Genomic DNA, 17740 nt, shown 5'->3' on the forward strand with positions numbered 1-17740 from the left:
GCTTGGCTCTTGATATGCTGCAGTCTGCTTGAATTACTAGACATGCCAAGGAATCAAAATGCAAATACCTGTCAAAGCTGCAGTAGTCTGCAATCTGAATGATGTCTCAAGTGTGTACTGGGAGGGTGGAGTGTCAGCTTGCATATCACCACACTTCTATTTATTTATTTATTTATTATTTTATTTGCATACCGCCCTATACCCGTAGATCTCAGGGCAGTTCACAACTTCTCTGGAGAAGTTAGCGGGAGACCCTCCAGCTGAACTAGGAAGCCTCAACAAGAGGTCAGAATGGGTCAGGTGGTTTTTTTCCTGCACCTCCTCTTGCCCATCCATGCTTCTAGGTCAGGCTTGCTCACTGGCCTGAGCAATGCTACAGTCTAACTCTAGACCATCTTTATCCAGACAGACAACAGGCGGTATCTGCCCAAGTCATGCTCAGAGTAGAATATATTGCTCACGACTGATGGAAATCCAATGATGCCAATGGACCTACTCTGAGTATGAACCCTCCAATACCTTCAAATATACTTCGATCCTCGTGCTGACCCTCTGAAGTGGCATATTTAAATTACATCTTTAAAGATGCTTCAAACCTGTTACAACCAAAGAGCCCTGGAAACAAAGGAATTCTCAGTACTTTGAAAAGATACGTGCAATGATCACGGCATACACAATCTGTAATAAAATTATTGGAATGTACATCTTCTCCTCCCGAGAATCTTTTAATATCCTGTTCTTGTACCACAAAACTTGAAAGCTAGATTTTCTTCTCCTTCCTGGCTACATGAAAAAGAGAGAGCTGAACCCAGCTGAACAGCCATGCCAAACATCTGGAAAATATTGTTCCATTCAGTAATCCTGAGCTATGCACTTCTGTTACTTCTCAGGCACAGTAGCCTTTCTCCCTTGTGCATAAAAAATGAACAGCATCTTGCGTGGCTCATGTCCCACTGCTACTGACATAAAGAAATCGTCCGAAGATCATTGTTGTACTTTGAATCCGTATGCAATAAACATGATAAGATGCCCTCTTTTTGACCTACCTTTTAAAACAACCCCACCGTGGTCAAGATTCTTCCATTTTCCTCTGGAAAACAGGCTATCATTTGGGTGACAAGTACAACGGGGGCTTATAGAAGAAACAACTACTTAAAAATGGGTCTGATCTTTAAATGTTAGGTTCAGGCACCTTTTGCATTCTGACAAGGAGAGAACTCTAAGAAAACTGGCTGAAATGAAAGCAGACACATTGCTAACACCATACCACAACACAGTGCCAACTTGCACTAGAAACAATGTGTACTTTCCAAGTCAACAATTTATTATAACTACCCAGCTTGTTAAAAAGTACTGAATTTTCATTCATGTTGAAATTATAAAAGCGTAGATAGATTTTAACTCCAGAGTTGTTTATTTTATCAGTATTGACAGGATCTAATCAGATCAGTCCTAAGGATTTGATAACACATGTTTGATACGAGGAGAAGCACAGCTACAGGATTTTAGTGCAGAAGTGGTGATAAGACGATGGCTGGAGTCTTCCTCTACTGTGGACAACTAATTAGAATACTCATAGAATCATAATGTAAGTTTTGGGTAAGATATATATGTAAGAGATACTATATCCTTTGGATCACCTCCATAATGGTTTTGTGGTAATAGATTTATGTTTTGCATTTCATTTGTAGACTTTGAGATTTTTGTTTCTAAAGTTGCTATCCTCCCAACATGGGAAAAGAAACCCAGGCACTTGAAGAACATTGTTTGGGTGCTATTGCTGTGGGTGTATTTTAATATCTTATAAAGGATTTGCCAAGATAATATGAAGATCCACCAAGTATATGTGGATCTCAGACTGTAAACCTGAGATAAAATAAAATAAAGCTACACGTAACATTTTAAAAAATAGATTTACTTTTTCGTGATACTCTTCTAGACAAAACAAAAGCAATTTCAGGTTTGGTTTCCCCCATTGCTGAAACCTCTCAACAGATTGGATGTGGCCAATCAGCCATGAAAGATTCTAGTAGGCCAATGTTTTCAGTTTGTATTAGGTTTTACTGAAGACAACCAATCTGTTTCCACTGACTAACTCTGAGTTTTCCAAGTGTATTACATTGGTGATGAATTAGGGACCCAAGCGTAAGAGGACTGATGGATTTCTAGCATGCAGGTTGCAACTGTGAACTAGCCTTAGACAAAGAAACCACTGCATACAGGCCAGCGTAGAAATGGGGTAGTGTTGCCAGATTATTTTATTTTATTTATTGATTATCAGTTTGGAATCCTTCCCCTGGAGTTTCAACATTCTTATCATTTGGAGGACACCAGACTGAGAAAGGCTGGTCTACAGGCCAACATATAAGTAAATGCAAATAAAGGCACAAACCTATGGCACTGCAAGTTCCCATGCTTAATAAAGCCTGAGGATGGAAAAAATACAGAGTTGTTGCACTGGTCAACTATGACATAGAAGCGGGGCTGGGGCGGGGAGTGCATGTTTTGCACCTTGCTCTGATACATTCTCGCTTCCCTCCCTCCTCACAAACCACAGCTTTACAATCTAGTTTCTCTCACAGCTTCATATGAAAGCAAGCTGTCTACATCAGGATACACGTATTACATAAATGGACCAGTCTTCATTTGTATTGCAAAAAAGGGCCTATGGGCTAATGGCTGCAACAGGGCAGTTTGAAGGAGACGAAGGGCACTGCCCTTTCCCTGAAGTGATCTGGCTCCAAATGAAGGTGAAAAGGCAGGCAAGAAGTGGAGTGGCAACTGAGGATGCCTCTGGCAGAAGAAACATCCAATTTCCCAAGAGGACTCCTTTGACAACAATGTAAACCCTACATCTCTCACGCCCAAATGACTTCCAACGCTGTCAGAAGACCCACAGATACTCCAATGTATGATTTGCCAAATGGATGTGCAATTGTATTCTTCCCTATCAGCCACAGCCTGGGGCGGGGAGTAGATTGTGTGCAGCCATTTGATTTAGGGATCTTCAAATTTCTGCCAGGGGCAGTTAACTGGGCTATGAATTATTCAAGGCTGGACTATACTATACAAATATCGTTAATTGTTTCCTTGCCCAAGGCAGATAAATTAAATCTTGGTAAAGGAGTTTATGAATACCCTAAAAAAAGTAAAAATCCCATGGTTGGAGGCAATTGTGCTCATTTCCTTATTTGCACAACTTGCCAGCTGAATCCATTTTAAGATCCCGGCAGTGCACATATAATCAGCTCAGTCCCCACTGCTCTGTTCTGTTTGTAATCCGCAAGTATGATGTAACTCTTAATTGATTATCACTGCATCACAATGCACAAGACCTTTTCATTTCCCTCCCCGATCACTCAACCTTTTTTTTATACAAGGGCAAATGTAACTAGTCCTCTCATTCTCTCAGCCCTAGGATTAAAACAAACTAAAAATCATCCTCCACAACATGCAATAGCAAACACTCTAACAACTACATTACGCTGTATCTCAGTAAAAATGTTTTAGGGTTGTTGGGTAGTAGCGGTTGCTCGTTTTAAAATTTGTGTTGTTGTTGTTGTTGTTGTTTTGCAAAGGTAGGTGTTTTGCCTTTTTGTGGGGGGAGCATTGCAAGCATAGCCAGTTTTTCTTATGTGAAATGGATATTTTGTGGTGCTCATGACAGCTTCTTAGATTCCCAGATGTGCTACTGGGCGCCAAAAGTTTGGGTACCCCGGAACATGAATGTCCCTATAGTTACATCTGGTTTAAACAGATGTATCTTAAATTTACTCCAATTAACCAGATGGGTCTAAGGTCAGAGAAAACATCAAAATTACAAATACTCATGGGCTTCCACAACTGTACATTCAGCCAATACCCCAGAGGCTTCCCATCTCTCCTAGGGGAAGGGCACCTTTGCAAAGTCCCAAGCACAGACTGTCTTTGAGCAAGTAATTCAGCCCATCAGTCTTACTCACGTGGTCTCAAGGAGGCTTTTTGGATCTTTGACAATAAATGGAAATCTTAGTGGGACTTGGCAGTACAAATGCCTTACAAGATCAGCTGAAAAATCCTCACTTATCATACTTCTGGCAACTTATTCAAGTGTACAGGTATATTTGCCAAACAAAGGAGAGCAATAACATACCCAAAATTTGTTTAATCAACATGCTGACAATGGAGAAGATTTATTGCTCCATTCTTTTGTCCAATTCCCAGCCCTTGGGCTGATTAAACAATCTACGGCCTTTTAAATGTTTTGTGGGGTATTATTATTATTTATTGTTTTTCCTATGTATTTTGTGTTTTTATACTGTAAGCCACCCTGTGGTCTTCAGAAAAAGGGTGGTATATAATGTTCATCAATCAATCAATCAATCAATCAATCAAATTAATCTATAAAGCCAAACCAATGTGAAATGCATGTCTAATTCTTACCAAGGTGGTAAATTACAGAATGTGGGTTTCTACCCAGGGAAACACACTTGGTGCCAGCATCGACACCTTCCCAGAACCAGGCAACATCTTCGTTCTCTCATGCATTTGGGCATCAATATGCTTTAGTTCTCGTCACTATCTTATTCTGCTGTTCTGCCCCCATTTTTGTGGTGATTATTATTATTATTATTATTTTGCTGTTATGGAGGGGAAGGGGCTTTGTGTGCGTGTGCAGTACTGTAGATTATCACTTGATTTTAACCAGTTAAAAAATATCTATTTCTATGAATTTTTATTGTGAAAGTCTTTTCCGACTGCCCCTGTGGGAAGTGGCTCATAAATTAAATAAATAAATGCACATTAGCAAATCATTTTAATGTGGGGGAGGATAGATGAGTTCCTGAATTCACACCTCCTCCTGTCCGAGGCAGAGCAAGCCTGACAGGTTACCACCTCAGTGAGAACTAGGCCCTCGGATGTGTGCAAAAGAACAAGAAAACACTCCACACTAAACCTCATGGAAATGAGAGCTGCACATCCTTTTAATTTTGTTTTCATTCTTTTCTCCTAAATACTATCTATTATGAAGCTGGAGGCCAGCTTTTTCCATTTTACATGGTACTATTGTCAATTTTGCTTCCATTGTTAAGGATGCTCTTAAGATTGGAATAGGGCTGTTTTGAATAAGTGTGATCTTAGATGGCTTCAGACGGTTAGCAGCTGCCTCTTGTTATCTTCACTTTAGAGTTGGTCAGGCAAGAAATGTTTTTTTAAAAAACTCTGAGCCATATGCAAATTCGTAATGGGGAGGGGAGAGAAATGATGCATGGAGAGAAACTGCTGGGTTTACAGGCTGCCTTGAAGACAGCAATTTGATTCAATAATTACTTTTGCAGCAAAATAATCACCTTGTTTTATTTAATAGCATGTGTTTTATTTAACTGCAAAGTTTTTTTTCCCTTGCCCCAGGAGTCTAAAGTCCTAAAGTCCAGGTTGGAAGTGCAATAATCTGTTTTCCTTTAGGGAAGAAAGGTTCCCAGATCAAACTTCTGTGTGCCTTTGCAACAGCAGTGACAACATTCAAGCTGCACCTGGAAACTAAAAACAGTATGTTACCAGTGTGGTATAGCAGTTAGTGTGTTGGACTACTAGGATCTAGGAGATCAGGGTTCAAATCCCCATTCAGCCATGAAGCTCAGCAGGTGACCCCGGGCCAGTTACTGTCTCTCAGCCTGGCCTACCTCACAAGGTTGTTGTGAGGATAAAAAGGGTACCATATGCACCACACTGAACTCCTTGGAGGAAAGGTGGGATATAAGCAGAATAGTAAATATTTTGAATTTTCCTAGGTTGCTTAGGAACGCAAAGTGTGTGATAGGTCTAGGCCAGGGGTCCCCAAACTAAGGCCCGCGGGCCGGATAAGGCCTGAGGGACTCATTTATCCGGCCTGCGGTGACCCCCGCGCTGAGCTGCACGGCTGCCCACTTCCGGGTCAGAGGAGCACCGGAAATAGCTTGTGCACATGCGCAAGCGTTATTTGCGCATGCGCAAGCGTTATTTCCGATGCACATCCGGGTCGGAGGAGGCCCGTGCACATGCACACAAGCTATTTCCAGTGCTCCTCTGACCTGGAGGTGCGCCAGAAATAGCGTGTGCGCACGCGCATGGGCACGTGCTCCCCTGCCCTCCGACCTGCCACGCGATCGGTGCTGGAGACACCGGCCCGAGGCGCGGTAAGCTTGCTGACCCCTGGTCTAGGCTCTTGGATGTTTCAGAAGTTATGGATTCCCTCCATGGAAAAACACTTATGGTTTAAGGAGGAGAGTTCAAAGCTGACATGTTGATTCCTCACAAATGAGCATCCCACAACTGTGCAATCTGCTGAGCCAAGTGTAGGATCTGACAGCAAATGTTGGCTTGATTTCTGTGTAAAATCATGTAGCATTACCCTTGAAGACAATATTTTAACATACAAGAGAACTAAAGGACAGAGGAGTAAATACACTACTACAATAGTGCCCTCCATATACATAACTTAGTTATCCATTTTTTTTACCCTCTTCTTTTGCAACCATTTTCAATACAGCTCTCTAGAAAGGGTACCTATGTAAATGGTACTTTACTGATTATGATTTTCATAGGTATCTGAAATAAAATTGTTCTTATTCTTAGTTTGTTCTGATCTCTCATATTTCTTACACACCTTTCACCAGAATTTCACAGGAAAGGTTGCAGTATATAAAAAGCACAATGCTATTAAAGCAATGATAAACATCAAAGACCCCACTCATCACCCCCAAACAATAATCCAATACAACAAATTACAGGGAAGACACCAAAATCAATTCTTCAATTTCCACAAGTCAGGGTGAAGAGGTGCATCGAACGGCAATTCTTTAAGCGCTAGGCTCAACATTTTAGGGTTATGTCACAGAGGACAAACTTGCTTATTGCCACAAAGAGAATCTATTGAAGAGCTAAAAGCTGGATGCCTAGACATTGAGCTCATTGAAGCCAGCCATTAAAAGTAATGTTATGGCCATCAATGAGGATACTAGCTTTTTCTCTGGGCTGGCTTGGTTAATAGCGAAATGTTATTATTTATTGGGGATTGATAGCTAGAACATGCTTGCTTAAATAAGCACGGAAGCCTGCATCATCCTTGGTCAAACGTTGTGTGGCCAAACATTTATATTTTCCCAATAAGCCCTTGTATAACCCCCCCCCCAATTTGTGGTATGCCAGAGGAACACCACGACTCTTTATGTCTTTCTAGTATCCGAAATCAGGGATAAGAAATTTGTGGCTCTTCAGATGTAGCTGGAGTTCCAACTCCCATCATCTCTCACACCTGTCCGTGCTTGCTGGGGCTGATGGGAGTTGGAGTCCAACAACATCTGCAGGACCAAACATGCTGTATCCCCGATATACATGAACGGGGCTGAATTGCAATCTAGAGTCTTTGTGATTCTCCATTTGTGGTGAACACTTGCTCGTTACAGATTTGGGGTAACAGAGTTTATTGGTGCAAGGGCACTCATAACTGCTAGAGTTTGTGAATGGTAGAATTTAATGAACCATGGTATTTAGATTATATTTCCCCTCCATATCCCAAATATTAACTGTCAGACAAGAAATTCCTGGGTTAGCATATGCATGCCAGTCTGGCCAGGCTAGCTAAGTGCGGAGCCATTAAGAAGCAAAGGGGAGCCAGGTACTGAGCCACTGAGGGCCACTGGCAATGCAAAACAAAAACAAAAACCCTGTATCCCCCCCTCCACTTTGATGAGCGGACAGAGACAGGAGATTTGGGAGGTTGCCAAGGTGATGGGGGGGCATGATGTCAGAGAAAAGTGTATCCCTTTTTAAAAACAAGTTTGGAAAAGGGGAAGGACGGCTTAGCAGATGTTCTTGGGAAGGAGAAAGGAGAGACCAGGCGGAGGCTATATGGGGTAGAACCATCTTGGCAGGCCAAGACAGAAAGGCACAAGAATAGTGTGCAGGATGCCTTGAACTCCAATGTTATGTTGCTGCAGGGAACAAGCCCCCTCCTGAACTCACTTCCTTCACCTAGAGTCAGGTGTATATGAACCACATATCTTAAAACACTTCAGTCTCCGATGTGCCTGAATTCCCAACAGAAACACCGCCCTGGGTAAGTGCCCAGAACCCCCTGGAATCTTGCTACCACTTGGCAGAGATTAGGTGTGGTATTCCTTAAGGAATTCCCTGTGAGAACATTTGAAATTCAATTCCATCTACACAATATGTTTTAAATATATATTCTGTACATACCACTGTTTGCACAAGCCACATGAGCAGCTTACAACAAAGTCAAATAAAATAAAAAGAATATTAACTAACACTGTCCTTAAAGTATGCAACACAGCAACTTACTAAATAGCAGTTTGTCAACTTCAGCAGCAACTAACCCATTCAGCCGATCTCCTTCAAACATCCACTGAAGAAGGTGCATATTAATCAGCCACCTAAAATTCTACAGACACCTCTCAGTAGAGGGAAGAGTTCCACATGAAAGGAGCCACCACTGAAAAGGCCTTTCTTTGGTCTTCCACATCCTGCATAGAGATCACCAAGATAGCTTCCATCTGCTGGTATTAAACCATGGACAGATTGATATAGAAGAATATGTTCTTCCAGGTATTTTGGTCCCAGGCCATTTAGGACTTTAAACATCAGGGTAAGCAGCTGGAATTGGGCCCAGAAAACAATTGGTAACCAGTGTAGAAGTAATTTAGGAGCAGTATGTTTGTGGTCTGCAGTCCCCTACCAGCATTCTTGCTGCAGCATTTTGCGTTAGTTGCAATTCCTGGACTGTCTTCAAGGACAGCCCCATGAGGAGAACACCACAACAGGTCAGCCAGGAGAAACCATGAACATTTCCCCTTCAAAAGGCACAAAAAGCTATGGTAAACCAAAATAGAGGAGAATCTGCCCAAAATATGGAAAAGCAACCAACAAAATATCAGGGACCCCCCGAAAAAACCCCCAATAAAAGAAAACCCCCAAACAATGAAAAACGTTCATGGTGCCTTGGTGATCCCCCCCCCCAAATGCAGCAAACAAGTTTTTACTAAAAACGAAAGTGATGTCTCTGGCTTAGCATAAGCACAAGGGTGGGATGGTGAGAGACAGATCAGACTCCAGAGTGGAGGGAGAGTTCTGCTGTGACTGACAAATCAAGCTTGTAATCAGAGGGAATGAAGTTATGAAAAAGCAAATAATTCCCTTTTTGTTTTTCCCTCCTCAAAATCAACTTTAAAGATGTTTAGCACAAAAAGCCCTAAACCTATTTGTCTGCAATTAGTCATGTCTGCCATGTTCAGACCAATTGCCCACAAAACACTAGGGGAGATATTGTGATTCCTTTTTTCACCCACCTTAAAATTGTAACAGCTGCCCTCGCTAGAAAGTCAATGCAGCTACCCTTCTGAATTTTGTTAGGATTAACGTACTCAGAAAAGGTGACCTTGTCTGTGTATTTCATCCAATTCCACACCCAAATACAAAAGTTACAGACATTTCGTTTTAAAAAAATAATCAAATTTTAAAGGTCCCCAGTGCAAAAGCACCTGGACCTATTTGCCTGTAATTTGGCAGGCTTTATCCACTCTGAGGGGGGCTAGTTTGCTAGCAAATTTCATCCACTTCTGTCAAAATAATATGCAGACAACCCACAATTTGCATGGGGTTGCATTCCAGGTCATTGTGCACAATGGCAGAGCACAATAAGCCTGTTATGCCCCCTTTTCTGGCCACTTCCGGGTTGCCATGATGCGCACCTGCACGGCCAACTGTAAATCTGTCATTGCCTGTAGTCGCTTTTTGATTTCCCAGTAATGAATGGATGGAAATGAATCAGACTTGGAAAATACTCTGAATCAAAACAGGCAACCTAACAGAATGTCTTGGACCGAGGCGAACTGTTTTCCAAAGCACAAAATCAGGGTCCAAACCACATCTTACAGTCGCAGTGCAGACTCCTAGCGTAAAGCCCCTGCTGCAATCTTGGGAAAGATCCTGGGCATCAAGGTCAGCTCAAATGCGAAGGCTCATTACTAAAACTGGCAATCATCTTGGTAGGAGTGAAGGAAAACAGGAAGGGTTCAAAGGTCAGTACTACAGTAGAGCACGTGCTTCGTGGAAAGAAGCTCCCAGATTGATTCTATGGCTCCTTCTCTTAAAAAAGTAAAAAATCTTATATTGCAGGGGAGGCAGAGAACCAAGTCCTTGGAGAGCAACTAGTTGGGCCATTGATCCAATACCATAAGAGGCATATCATGCGTTCATAAGAGGTGATGGGCATGGAATAGACTTCCATGAGACTGACTGATATAAAGAAGTCGTACCCTCACATTATGAGGGAAAATGTAGAAATGGCCTTGTAGATTTGTCTGTCTTCTCCAGCCCACTGCTCATTGTGGGTGAGGCATCAACTTTACCTGTACATCAAAGGGTCTAGGTGCAGAAAAAGAACGAAGGGTGTTTGCTGCTTAATGTTTCCTTCTCAAGGGGAAAGGGTTGGAGTCACACCCCAGCAAGGGTGGGAAAGCAATGCAAAGCCACAATGGTGTGACATGCACACTCAGCCCTCGGACAAGGATCTTTCTTCCACCCTCTTCTTCTTATGATGGTGAACAGAAAGCCAAGCAAGAAGAAAGATGGAAGGTCAGAGGAAGAATAAGGCAGTGTCTGAAACACAACACACTGAGGACATAAGAAGTCCAAATGGATCAGGCCAAAGGTCCATCTTTGTCCAACATTGTGTTCTCACACTGGCCAACCTATGAGAAGCTGATAAGCAGGACATGAGTGCTTGTTTCCTAGCCCAAAAAAGGAACAGACTGTAGAATGGGAACCTTGCTGCCTCCTTCCTCCAAGGAAGATGCCCAGTTTTCAAAACACCTGCCTTCCCCCACCCAAAGAGCTTGTTTATATTCTATTTTGTGATGCATTCCAGGAAAATGTGTGCTACTCTGCAATCACCAAGAAATTACATTTCTACACCGCTGTGGTAAGGACTCGTATCCCTTGTGTTTACAAGGTATGGGCAAAATACCACAGATAATTCCATTGAAATGAATGGGACTTGCAGAAAAGCATAGGTACACAGCTTCAGCTTGGTATCACGAGATGAGTTCCTCACTGGTGGGACCCCTCCACTGTCAGCAACAGGCACCAGCAATATACAACTGATGAGCCTGGTCCTAATGAAATCAACATTACAAGTAGTCTCAAAAAATTATCCGCTGGATAGCTCCATTTATATCATGCCCTTCCACATTTCCATGGTTAGCACTTTTCTAGCCTCAAATATGGCACTACTGAATATTCTATTGCCAAGTAAAAGCTCTACTGACTGACATCAAAAAGGTCAGGTTATTGTCCCTCTGTAAAGCTTGTTGAAATGTGTTTGGAACCAGAGACTATATTTTAAAGGCATGCATGCTTACATACATTAAAGTAATAACAGCTCCACTTGCCCTCTTACACTAGCTTCTAGAAATCTGAGTCCAGGGATGGTGATAATAAATGGGGCTGATGCAATACATTTTGAGGCAGATTTAATTAAAACAGTCAGCGTATATTTCAAATCAGTGGTTTAGCCTGCTTTAGGAGGGATAAATGAATCATGCTAAGGTTTTAAGGCACTTGCTGCTCCTGCCTGGCAAATCCTCAGGTTCCATTTCCAGTGGTCTCTGCTGTCATCAATAATAAGCAGAAGGGGAGGGGGCGGAAATCAGAGCAAAATATACTGAAAGGCCAAGTGCTCATCTTTGGTACAGTAGTGCAATTGAAAGAAAATTTTAGATCACTTTCTATATTTTTAAAAAAAACCTTTACTTTTGCCCCCCACAAAGCTGAACCATGTAAGTTAATATAAAGAAAGTAATTATGCTAGCATATCTGCATTTATGAAATACATTTGGGGTGGGAGGGAAACAAACCACCACAACTATTTCATTGCAACTGCCCTGCTTTGGGTGACAAGGAACTGCCAGGATCCAGAAAATATTTGATTCACCCAAACAGAATGAATAAATTTACTTTTTAACAATGTAAAATTCATCCCAAACGTTTTAAAAAAGGTGAACTAAACTGGTGACAACTGCAGATAACAAACAGCTCTGAGAGTTATGTGGGTTTTTTCCCCCTACTCACATTTCCAAATCAAAAACCTTTCACTGACCTTCAGGAAACAATCTCTGCTAGCTTACCCAACTCAGCTGCTTCTAACTCCAGCGCATTTGTATTTTAAATAAAACATGAAACATCATGACCAAAAAAGAAAAAAGAAAAAGAAGAAAAAAAATCCCATAGCAAATCCCCTGGCAAGAAGATATGGCTGGCAACATCCCCAAAGATGTTTTTGTTTGGGCTGGATTTTATGCCTTCTTGTAGCTTTCTGCCTCTTTAAGTTGCTGACTCTGGCAAAATCCTAAAACGCTCTCATTGCTCATTCAAAAACATTTCGTTTGTTCTTTACAGAGATACACACAGAACAGATCTGCTTACCTGTATAAAACCCCTATTGGACTCTATCTGAATGCACCCCTCTTTGAATGTTACACTCAGTGGTGTCAAAGGAGAGTGGGGAGAGCAGTTGGCAACCGTCTGATACAAAAGGTGGCACACTAATTCCAGTAAGATTCCATCCAAGAACTCTGCACACATCCCAGTATATGTGTTTGCGTTTGGAGGTAGCGACACAACGCGGGGGGGGGGGGGGAATCACACGAGACTGATCCCACCAAAAGCCCTCTCCCAAATTCCAATAATTAAGTCAAGTAAACTCTGACTGCGGCATGTTGATAGAAGGAGGGGGTGGGGAGTTGCTGTAGCCCCGATGAAAAAGACTAGTTTAAGCAAGCCATTATGATGATGATGATGGAAAAGCAAGCAATTCACGGAGCCGTTTCTCTTGCAGCTATAAGGAGAGAGGACTCTGCTCTGTGGGTGCTGCTGGGCTAAGGCAAATCAAGGTAAAAGAAACAAGGACCGTTTTGCTTTCCCCTCTGCTTGGCATGCCAAATAGCTGCCAAACCCATCTTATTCCCTGCCTCTACTTTCTCCCTCCTCCCAGAGTCCCTTAAGTAGCAAGCTTACTAGCAGCCAGTAATTGGGAGTCAGGCACCTATGCATATACACAATCACCACCGGGAAAAACATGCTCTCTCTCGCACTCTCTCTCTCATATAATACAGACTAAAGATCAGAGCACTCACCGTCACGGGCTTCCTCGCCGCGACTGCAGTTGCTGCATATGTGCTTGATCTCCTTGCCTATGTGACAGTGTATCACAAAAGACACGTTGTTGTTGTTCGTAATAGGCTCTTTCAGTGGCTTCATCCTCACCAGATAGAAAGCTCTTTTTTTAGGCTTCTCCTCACTCTGGTCTGGAGAGGAGCCATCCCTGCGGCCGGAAAGGGATGAAAAGGAAAGCATCCCAGGCTGCTTGGTGTGTGTGGAGTCCGCCATCCGCTCACTTTCGCCTTAGCCTCTCTCTCTGCCACACACACACACTCACACGCAACTCTCCCTCTCACACCCCCATCACACACAAGGATTAAAAGGGGAAGGGAGGGGGAGAGAGAGGACAGGATGGGGGAAGAGGCAGAGTGAGAGAGAGAGTGAGAGAGGAGGGAAGCATAGCCGAGCCTTGAGTGACCTATGTGACCCCGCTGCCTTAACCAATCAGAATGATCGGAGCTGCAGGATGCTCTTCTCCAACCATACCTGTGTCACCTCATCTCACCTTGCAAAACAAATGCCACACAGACTCACTGGCAAGCCACAAGAGCCCTCCTTCTCAATGGGGCACAAGCAGAAGGCAAACACTAGGCTGCACTCTTTGACCCACATAGCAGTCTCGTGTTTTCTTTGTCCCGCGATTTCTAGTATTTTGTATTGATCTATTATCATGGTTCTGAGAGGTGCCCCCCCCCAAACCTGCTATTTATTGCTGAATTTGAACAAACATCAATCTGTGGAAAACCCAAATAAAAAATTTGTCCCTCTTCTGAACTGGTCCTAAAATTGCTCCTGTACAGGAATTTACATTTTTTCCCCTGGGAGCTCCCACCTCCTTTCCCTGCCTACCCCTGAAGGATAATTTTTTCAGTTTTCCAGGGATGCTTAAATTTATTTTATTTACGTTTCCCTGTTTAGTGCTCATATAAAAATCGTGATCAAATGAAATACTGTATGTGCAAAGCATGTGTGTTGGAAAGGTCCTGGCTCCTTTTGTATATGTCAAATGATTTTCTGATTTATCTGCTTTCTGGTTATCTGGTTTTCTGATTAGCTTGCTTTCTGATTTTCCCCAAATTCTGACTCTCTGCCATGGGTAAGCAGAGTTGATGACCACATGAAAAGTGGACTATTGGTTATAGGAAGAATAAAAGGGAAAACACAGTGTTTCAGGGGTCTTTCCTCAAGTAAAATTCAAGGCAAAAATCACAAGTGGGAACACCCAGCCCTGGACCAAATTGAAAATGAGGCAAAAAGGTATGGACTTAAGGGACAGTGTGCCTGGGCCCTAAAGCCACATTTTTCACTTCCTTTGTGTTCTCCACCGTGGTCTCATTGCTTAAGCACCAGCTTTAGCAGAGGGAGCCACCCCACTTAAGCAGTGTGGGAGGACAACATTTCTCTGAGGAGTGAGGCAGACAGCAAAGTGACACACAAAAGATTGGACTAGGCTTAGGTCACTTTGTGATGGCCACTGGTGGAGGGGAGATCCAGCCTAGACTATAAGTATCCAAGGGAGATACTGCAGCTCTTAGGGTCAGCTGCACTTTGCAAAAAGGGGTGATGGGAATAAAAAGAGGGCATTCATCCCGAGATTAGCAGTCGGCAAGGGATTCAGAGAGTCTGCTCTTCTTGGTGACCCCTGGGCATCATTAGCCAGGGAGGGAGGATTCCCATTTTTGAAGAGCTTGCCCCGATGTCACCAGGCCCTGCCAGCCACTATCAATGGGCATCGTTGTGAAACGCTGGACAGAAATAGCCATTTGTGTGTTTTAAAAGATAGGCCACAGAGGATGCAAGAAGAGACAAGAATGTGCAAAGGCCAAGGGAAAACTGGCATTGCTGAATACAAACAACAGAGGAACGTTCCATTATCTTATACTGGGATAAGAAAGTTGTTTTTTTTTTTAAAAAAAAATATGAGTCACAATATTGAGTAAATGGAGTTCATTTTTCAGCAGAAGTTACTGGAGCACTTAAAAAAAATCAGGTTGCATTGTGACAGCAGAAAAAGAAGATTTATGCAACTATACAACTCCTCTCCTCCAGCTTTAATTAAAAACTGCAATCTGCATATGTATTAAGAATTCCAAAGACCAACTGACAGATGCACATCCAACCAAAGATGAGGGGGTTTTTTTGGTGGGGGGCGGGGGACACCAATTCAGGAAGCAAAACCCCTGAACAATAACGTAATCAGGTGTTTAATTGTCCCCCACCCCAATTGACTTATCAGTTTTGCTCATAGGAAATGGATGGCGACAGAAAACTGCATTGAAGCTGCTAACTTTCACATTACTCAGTGCAACATCTAGCATCTTGTATGCTTGCAATTCAATTGACAGGACTTAACTTTCTAGGCAGCGAATGTGCTATTATATTTTTAAAAATGTTATACCCTGCATTTCTCGAAGAAGAAACCGAAGACGGTTCATTAAAAACAACACGAAAGCTTGGAAAATACCATTACCACATGAAATAATTATTAACGCTGGAGGGGGATGGAGCATATTTGATTCAGGAAGTGTGAAGCATGGGGAATGTGTGTGGGGAATGGTAGGGGCATGTATGAAAAATAAACAGAAAGGTCCATTGGGGCAAACATCTGTTATGCATGTTAAGAGGGGAAAAACATCATACAGGTTTGGGGGCATTTGGTGTACAGTAGTAGCTGCTGAGGTCATATTATGCCAACGAATGGCGGGGGTGGAGGGAAGAGAGAATAAACTTGCTTAACAATGCATATATAGTATTGTGTTGTGGTGAATATAAGCCCGTATGAGCATAAATAAGAACATGCAACTGCAAGAACACAATGTCTTACAAATGGGAGGGACATTTGTTTTCCTGTATGCCAAAGGAGGCCACAAAAGAGGCAAGGCTTACGGGTGACAGGGATCACGCCATACAAGTTTTCATAGTGTCAGGTGTGGACATTGATATTATTATTATGATAAATAATAAATAAATTTGCAAAAGAAAATATGAGTAGATGGCTATGTTCTGTGGGATTTGAAATAAATTCAAATGAATACATTTCAGTCTGGACTGGACTGTAAAGTAATCATGTCCCTAAAAGGGAAGGAGGAAAAAGCAAAACAACCACAAATCTAGTGAACAGATTGCCCCTCTGAACAGTGTTATTTTTCTAGAAAAAGAGGTACCGGAACTCACCACAAACGCCTCCCTCATTCTCTTAGAGTGGCAATGGCGCCCACCTGAGAGGAGCCAGAATTGAGTTCCAGTGAGTTCCGGCTGGGGGGAAAAAAGCGCTGCCTCTGAACCTGTCCCCAACAAGAGAGAATGTCTCCCAACTGGGGCAATCTGGAAGCAGAGAGGCTGCTGTGGAGGAAGACTTAGGTAGATCTGCAGAAGGAAGTGGAGCCTTTCACAGAATCTGCCTACACTCTGCTTGACTTAGCACCAGTTGTCAATCACGTAGCACTAAATTTCCCCCTCAAATTAGCAGGAACATAAAAAATAATAATAGACAAGTCAATTTCTACTCTATGAATAGAATGCTGTTTCTATTTGTGACCTTTGGTTGGCTAGAATGCAAAGCACAGAAATAAAGGAAAGACATTTTTGACAGTATAATTAATATATTCTCTGGAAACTCACTCCCCCTCTGAACAAATGTAAGATCTTTTGCACAGCATGAAAATGTATGTGAAGAGACTTTGGTGACAAAGGTTGAGGAACCTTGGTGGAGGGTAGGATGAGATGCTGGAACACATGTTTCTCTTTGGAGAACATTTAGGTCCTTGCAAAACATAATGCCCACAGCCTGCTATTTCTACCCTGCTCCTAACTTACAGTGCAATCCTGTACCTGTCTACCTAGAAGTAAGTACAACTGAGTTCAGTAGAGCTTTTATCCCCCAGATAATCAGCTATAGGGTTGCAGTCTCACCTTTCATGAATGCATGTTAGGTGAGCACCTACACATCATTAGAAAAGAGAAAATACATCACCGTAAAAAAAGGGAAAAATGGAATCAGATTTGCATAAAAATTACATATGCAATTTTGAATGAACACAGGTAAATTTAGAAATAGTTACTATAATTTAAACAGAAATACAATGCATCTCACCCTAATGGGGAAAGCTGTGACCCGGTGACCTGTTTGGCTGCTCAGGTGGGCTGAACATTCACTGGATTGTATTCAACCAAGTTCTTCTCAGAGTAATCCTAATAAAATTTGTGGACTCGACTACCTTAGCTATGTTAATTTCAATGGGTCTACGCTGAGCTGAATTTAGTTCAATACAATGTTTTGAGTATAGAGCACGGAGGAGGGCAACCCATTGTTCTGCATGTGGCCCTCTGGGATCTCTCCCAAACCCCCCTCTCTGCCAAAAACTGGACTTTGAGGTTGAGATGGGCACTCAGCTTGGAAAGTTTTATAGAGATGAAGGCAGAACTGGGAAAGAGCCATGCCTGCGCAAGCAGAGTTGAAGCTGCTGCAAGCAACACTCTTTCCCATTTTCCCCCTTCAACTCTATGTACTTTTCCAGGGTCAGTGCAGATCTCGAGAGTTGAAAGA

The 17740-nt window shown here is 42.5% G+C and overlaps 1 protein-coding gene across 9 annotated transcripts in view; it reads right to left on the reverse strand.

The window, feature by feature from the left end:
* PHACTR1 (phosphatase and actin regulator 1) overlaps positions 1 to 17740 on the reverse strand; it is a 255336-nt gene that overhangs the window by 112013 nt on the left and 125583 nt on the right. The window contains exon 1 of one of the 9 annotated variants that reach the window (XM_053396885.1): positions 13170 to 13555. The exons of 6 other annotated variants lie outside the window; for them this stretch is intronic. In XM_053396885.1, the coding sequence (XP_053252860.1) occupies positions 13170 to 13422 (253 nt within the window). In that variant the 5' untranslated portion in view covers positions 13423 to 13555. Of the gene's footprint in view, positions 1 to 12459; positions 12627 to 13169; positions 13556 to 17740 lie in introns of those variants that run through there. 2 more of the 9 variants (XM_053396889.1, XM_053396893.1) reach the window with 2 other exon arrangements.

This window comes from Podarcis raffonei, chromosome 7, assembly GCF_027172205.1.
Source record: "Podarcis raffonei isolate rPodRaf1 chromosome 7, rPodRaf1.pri, whole genome shotgun sequence".
In the NCBI taxonomy this organism is placed as follows: domain Eukaryota; kingdom Metazoa; phylum Chordata; class Lepidosauria; order Squamata; family Lacertidae; genus Podarcis; species Podarcis raffonei.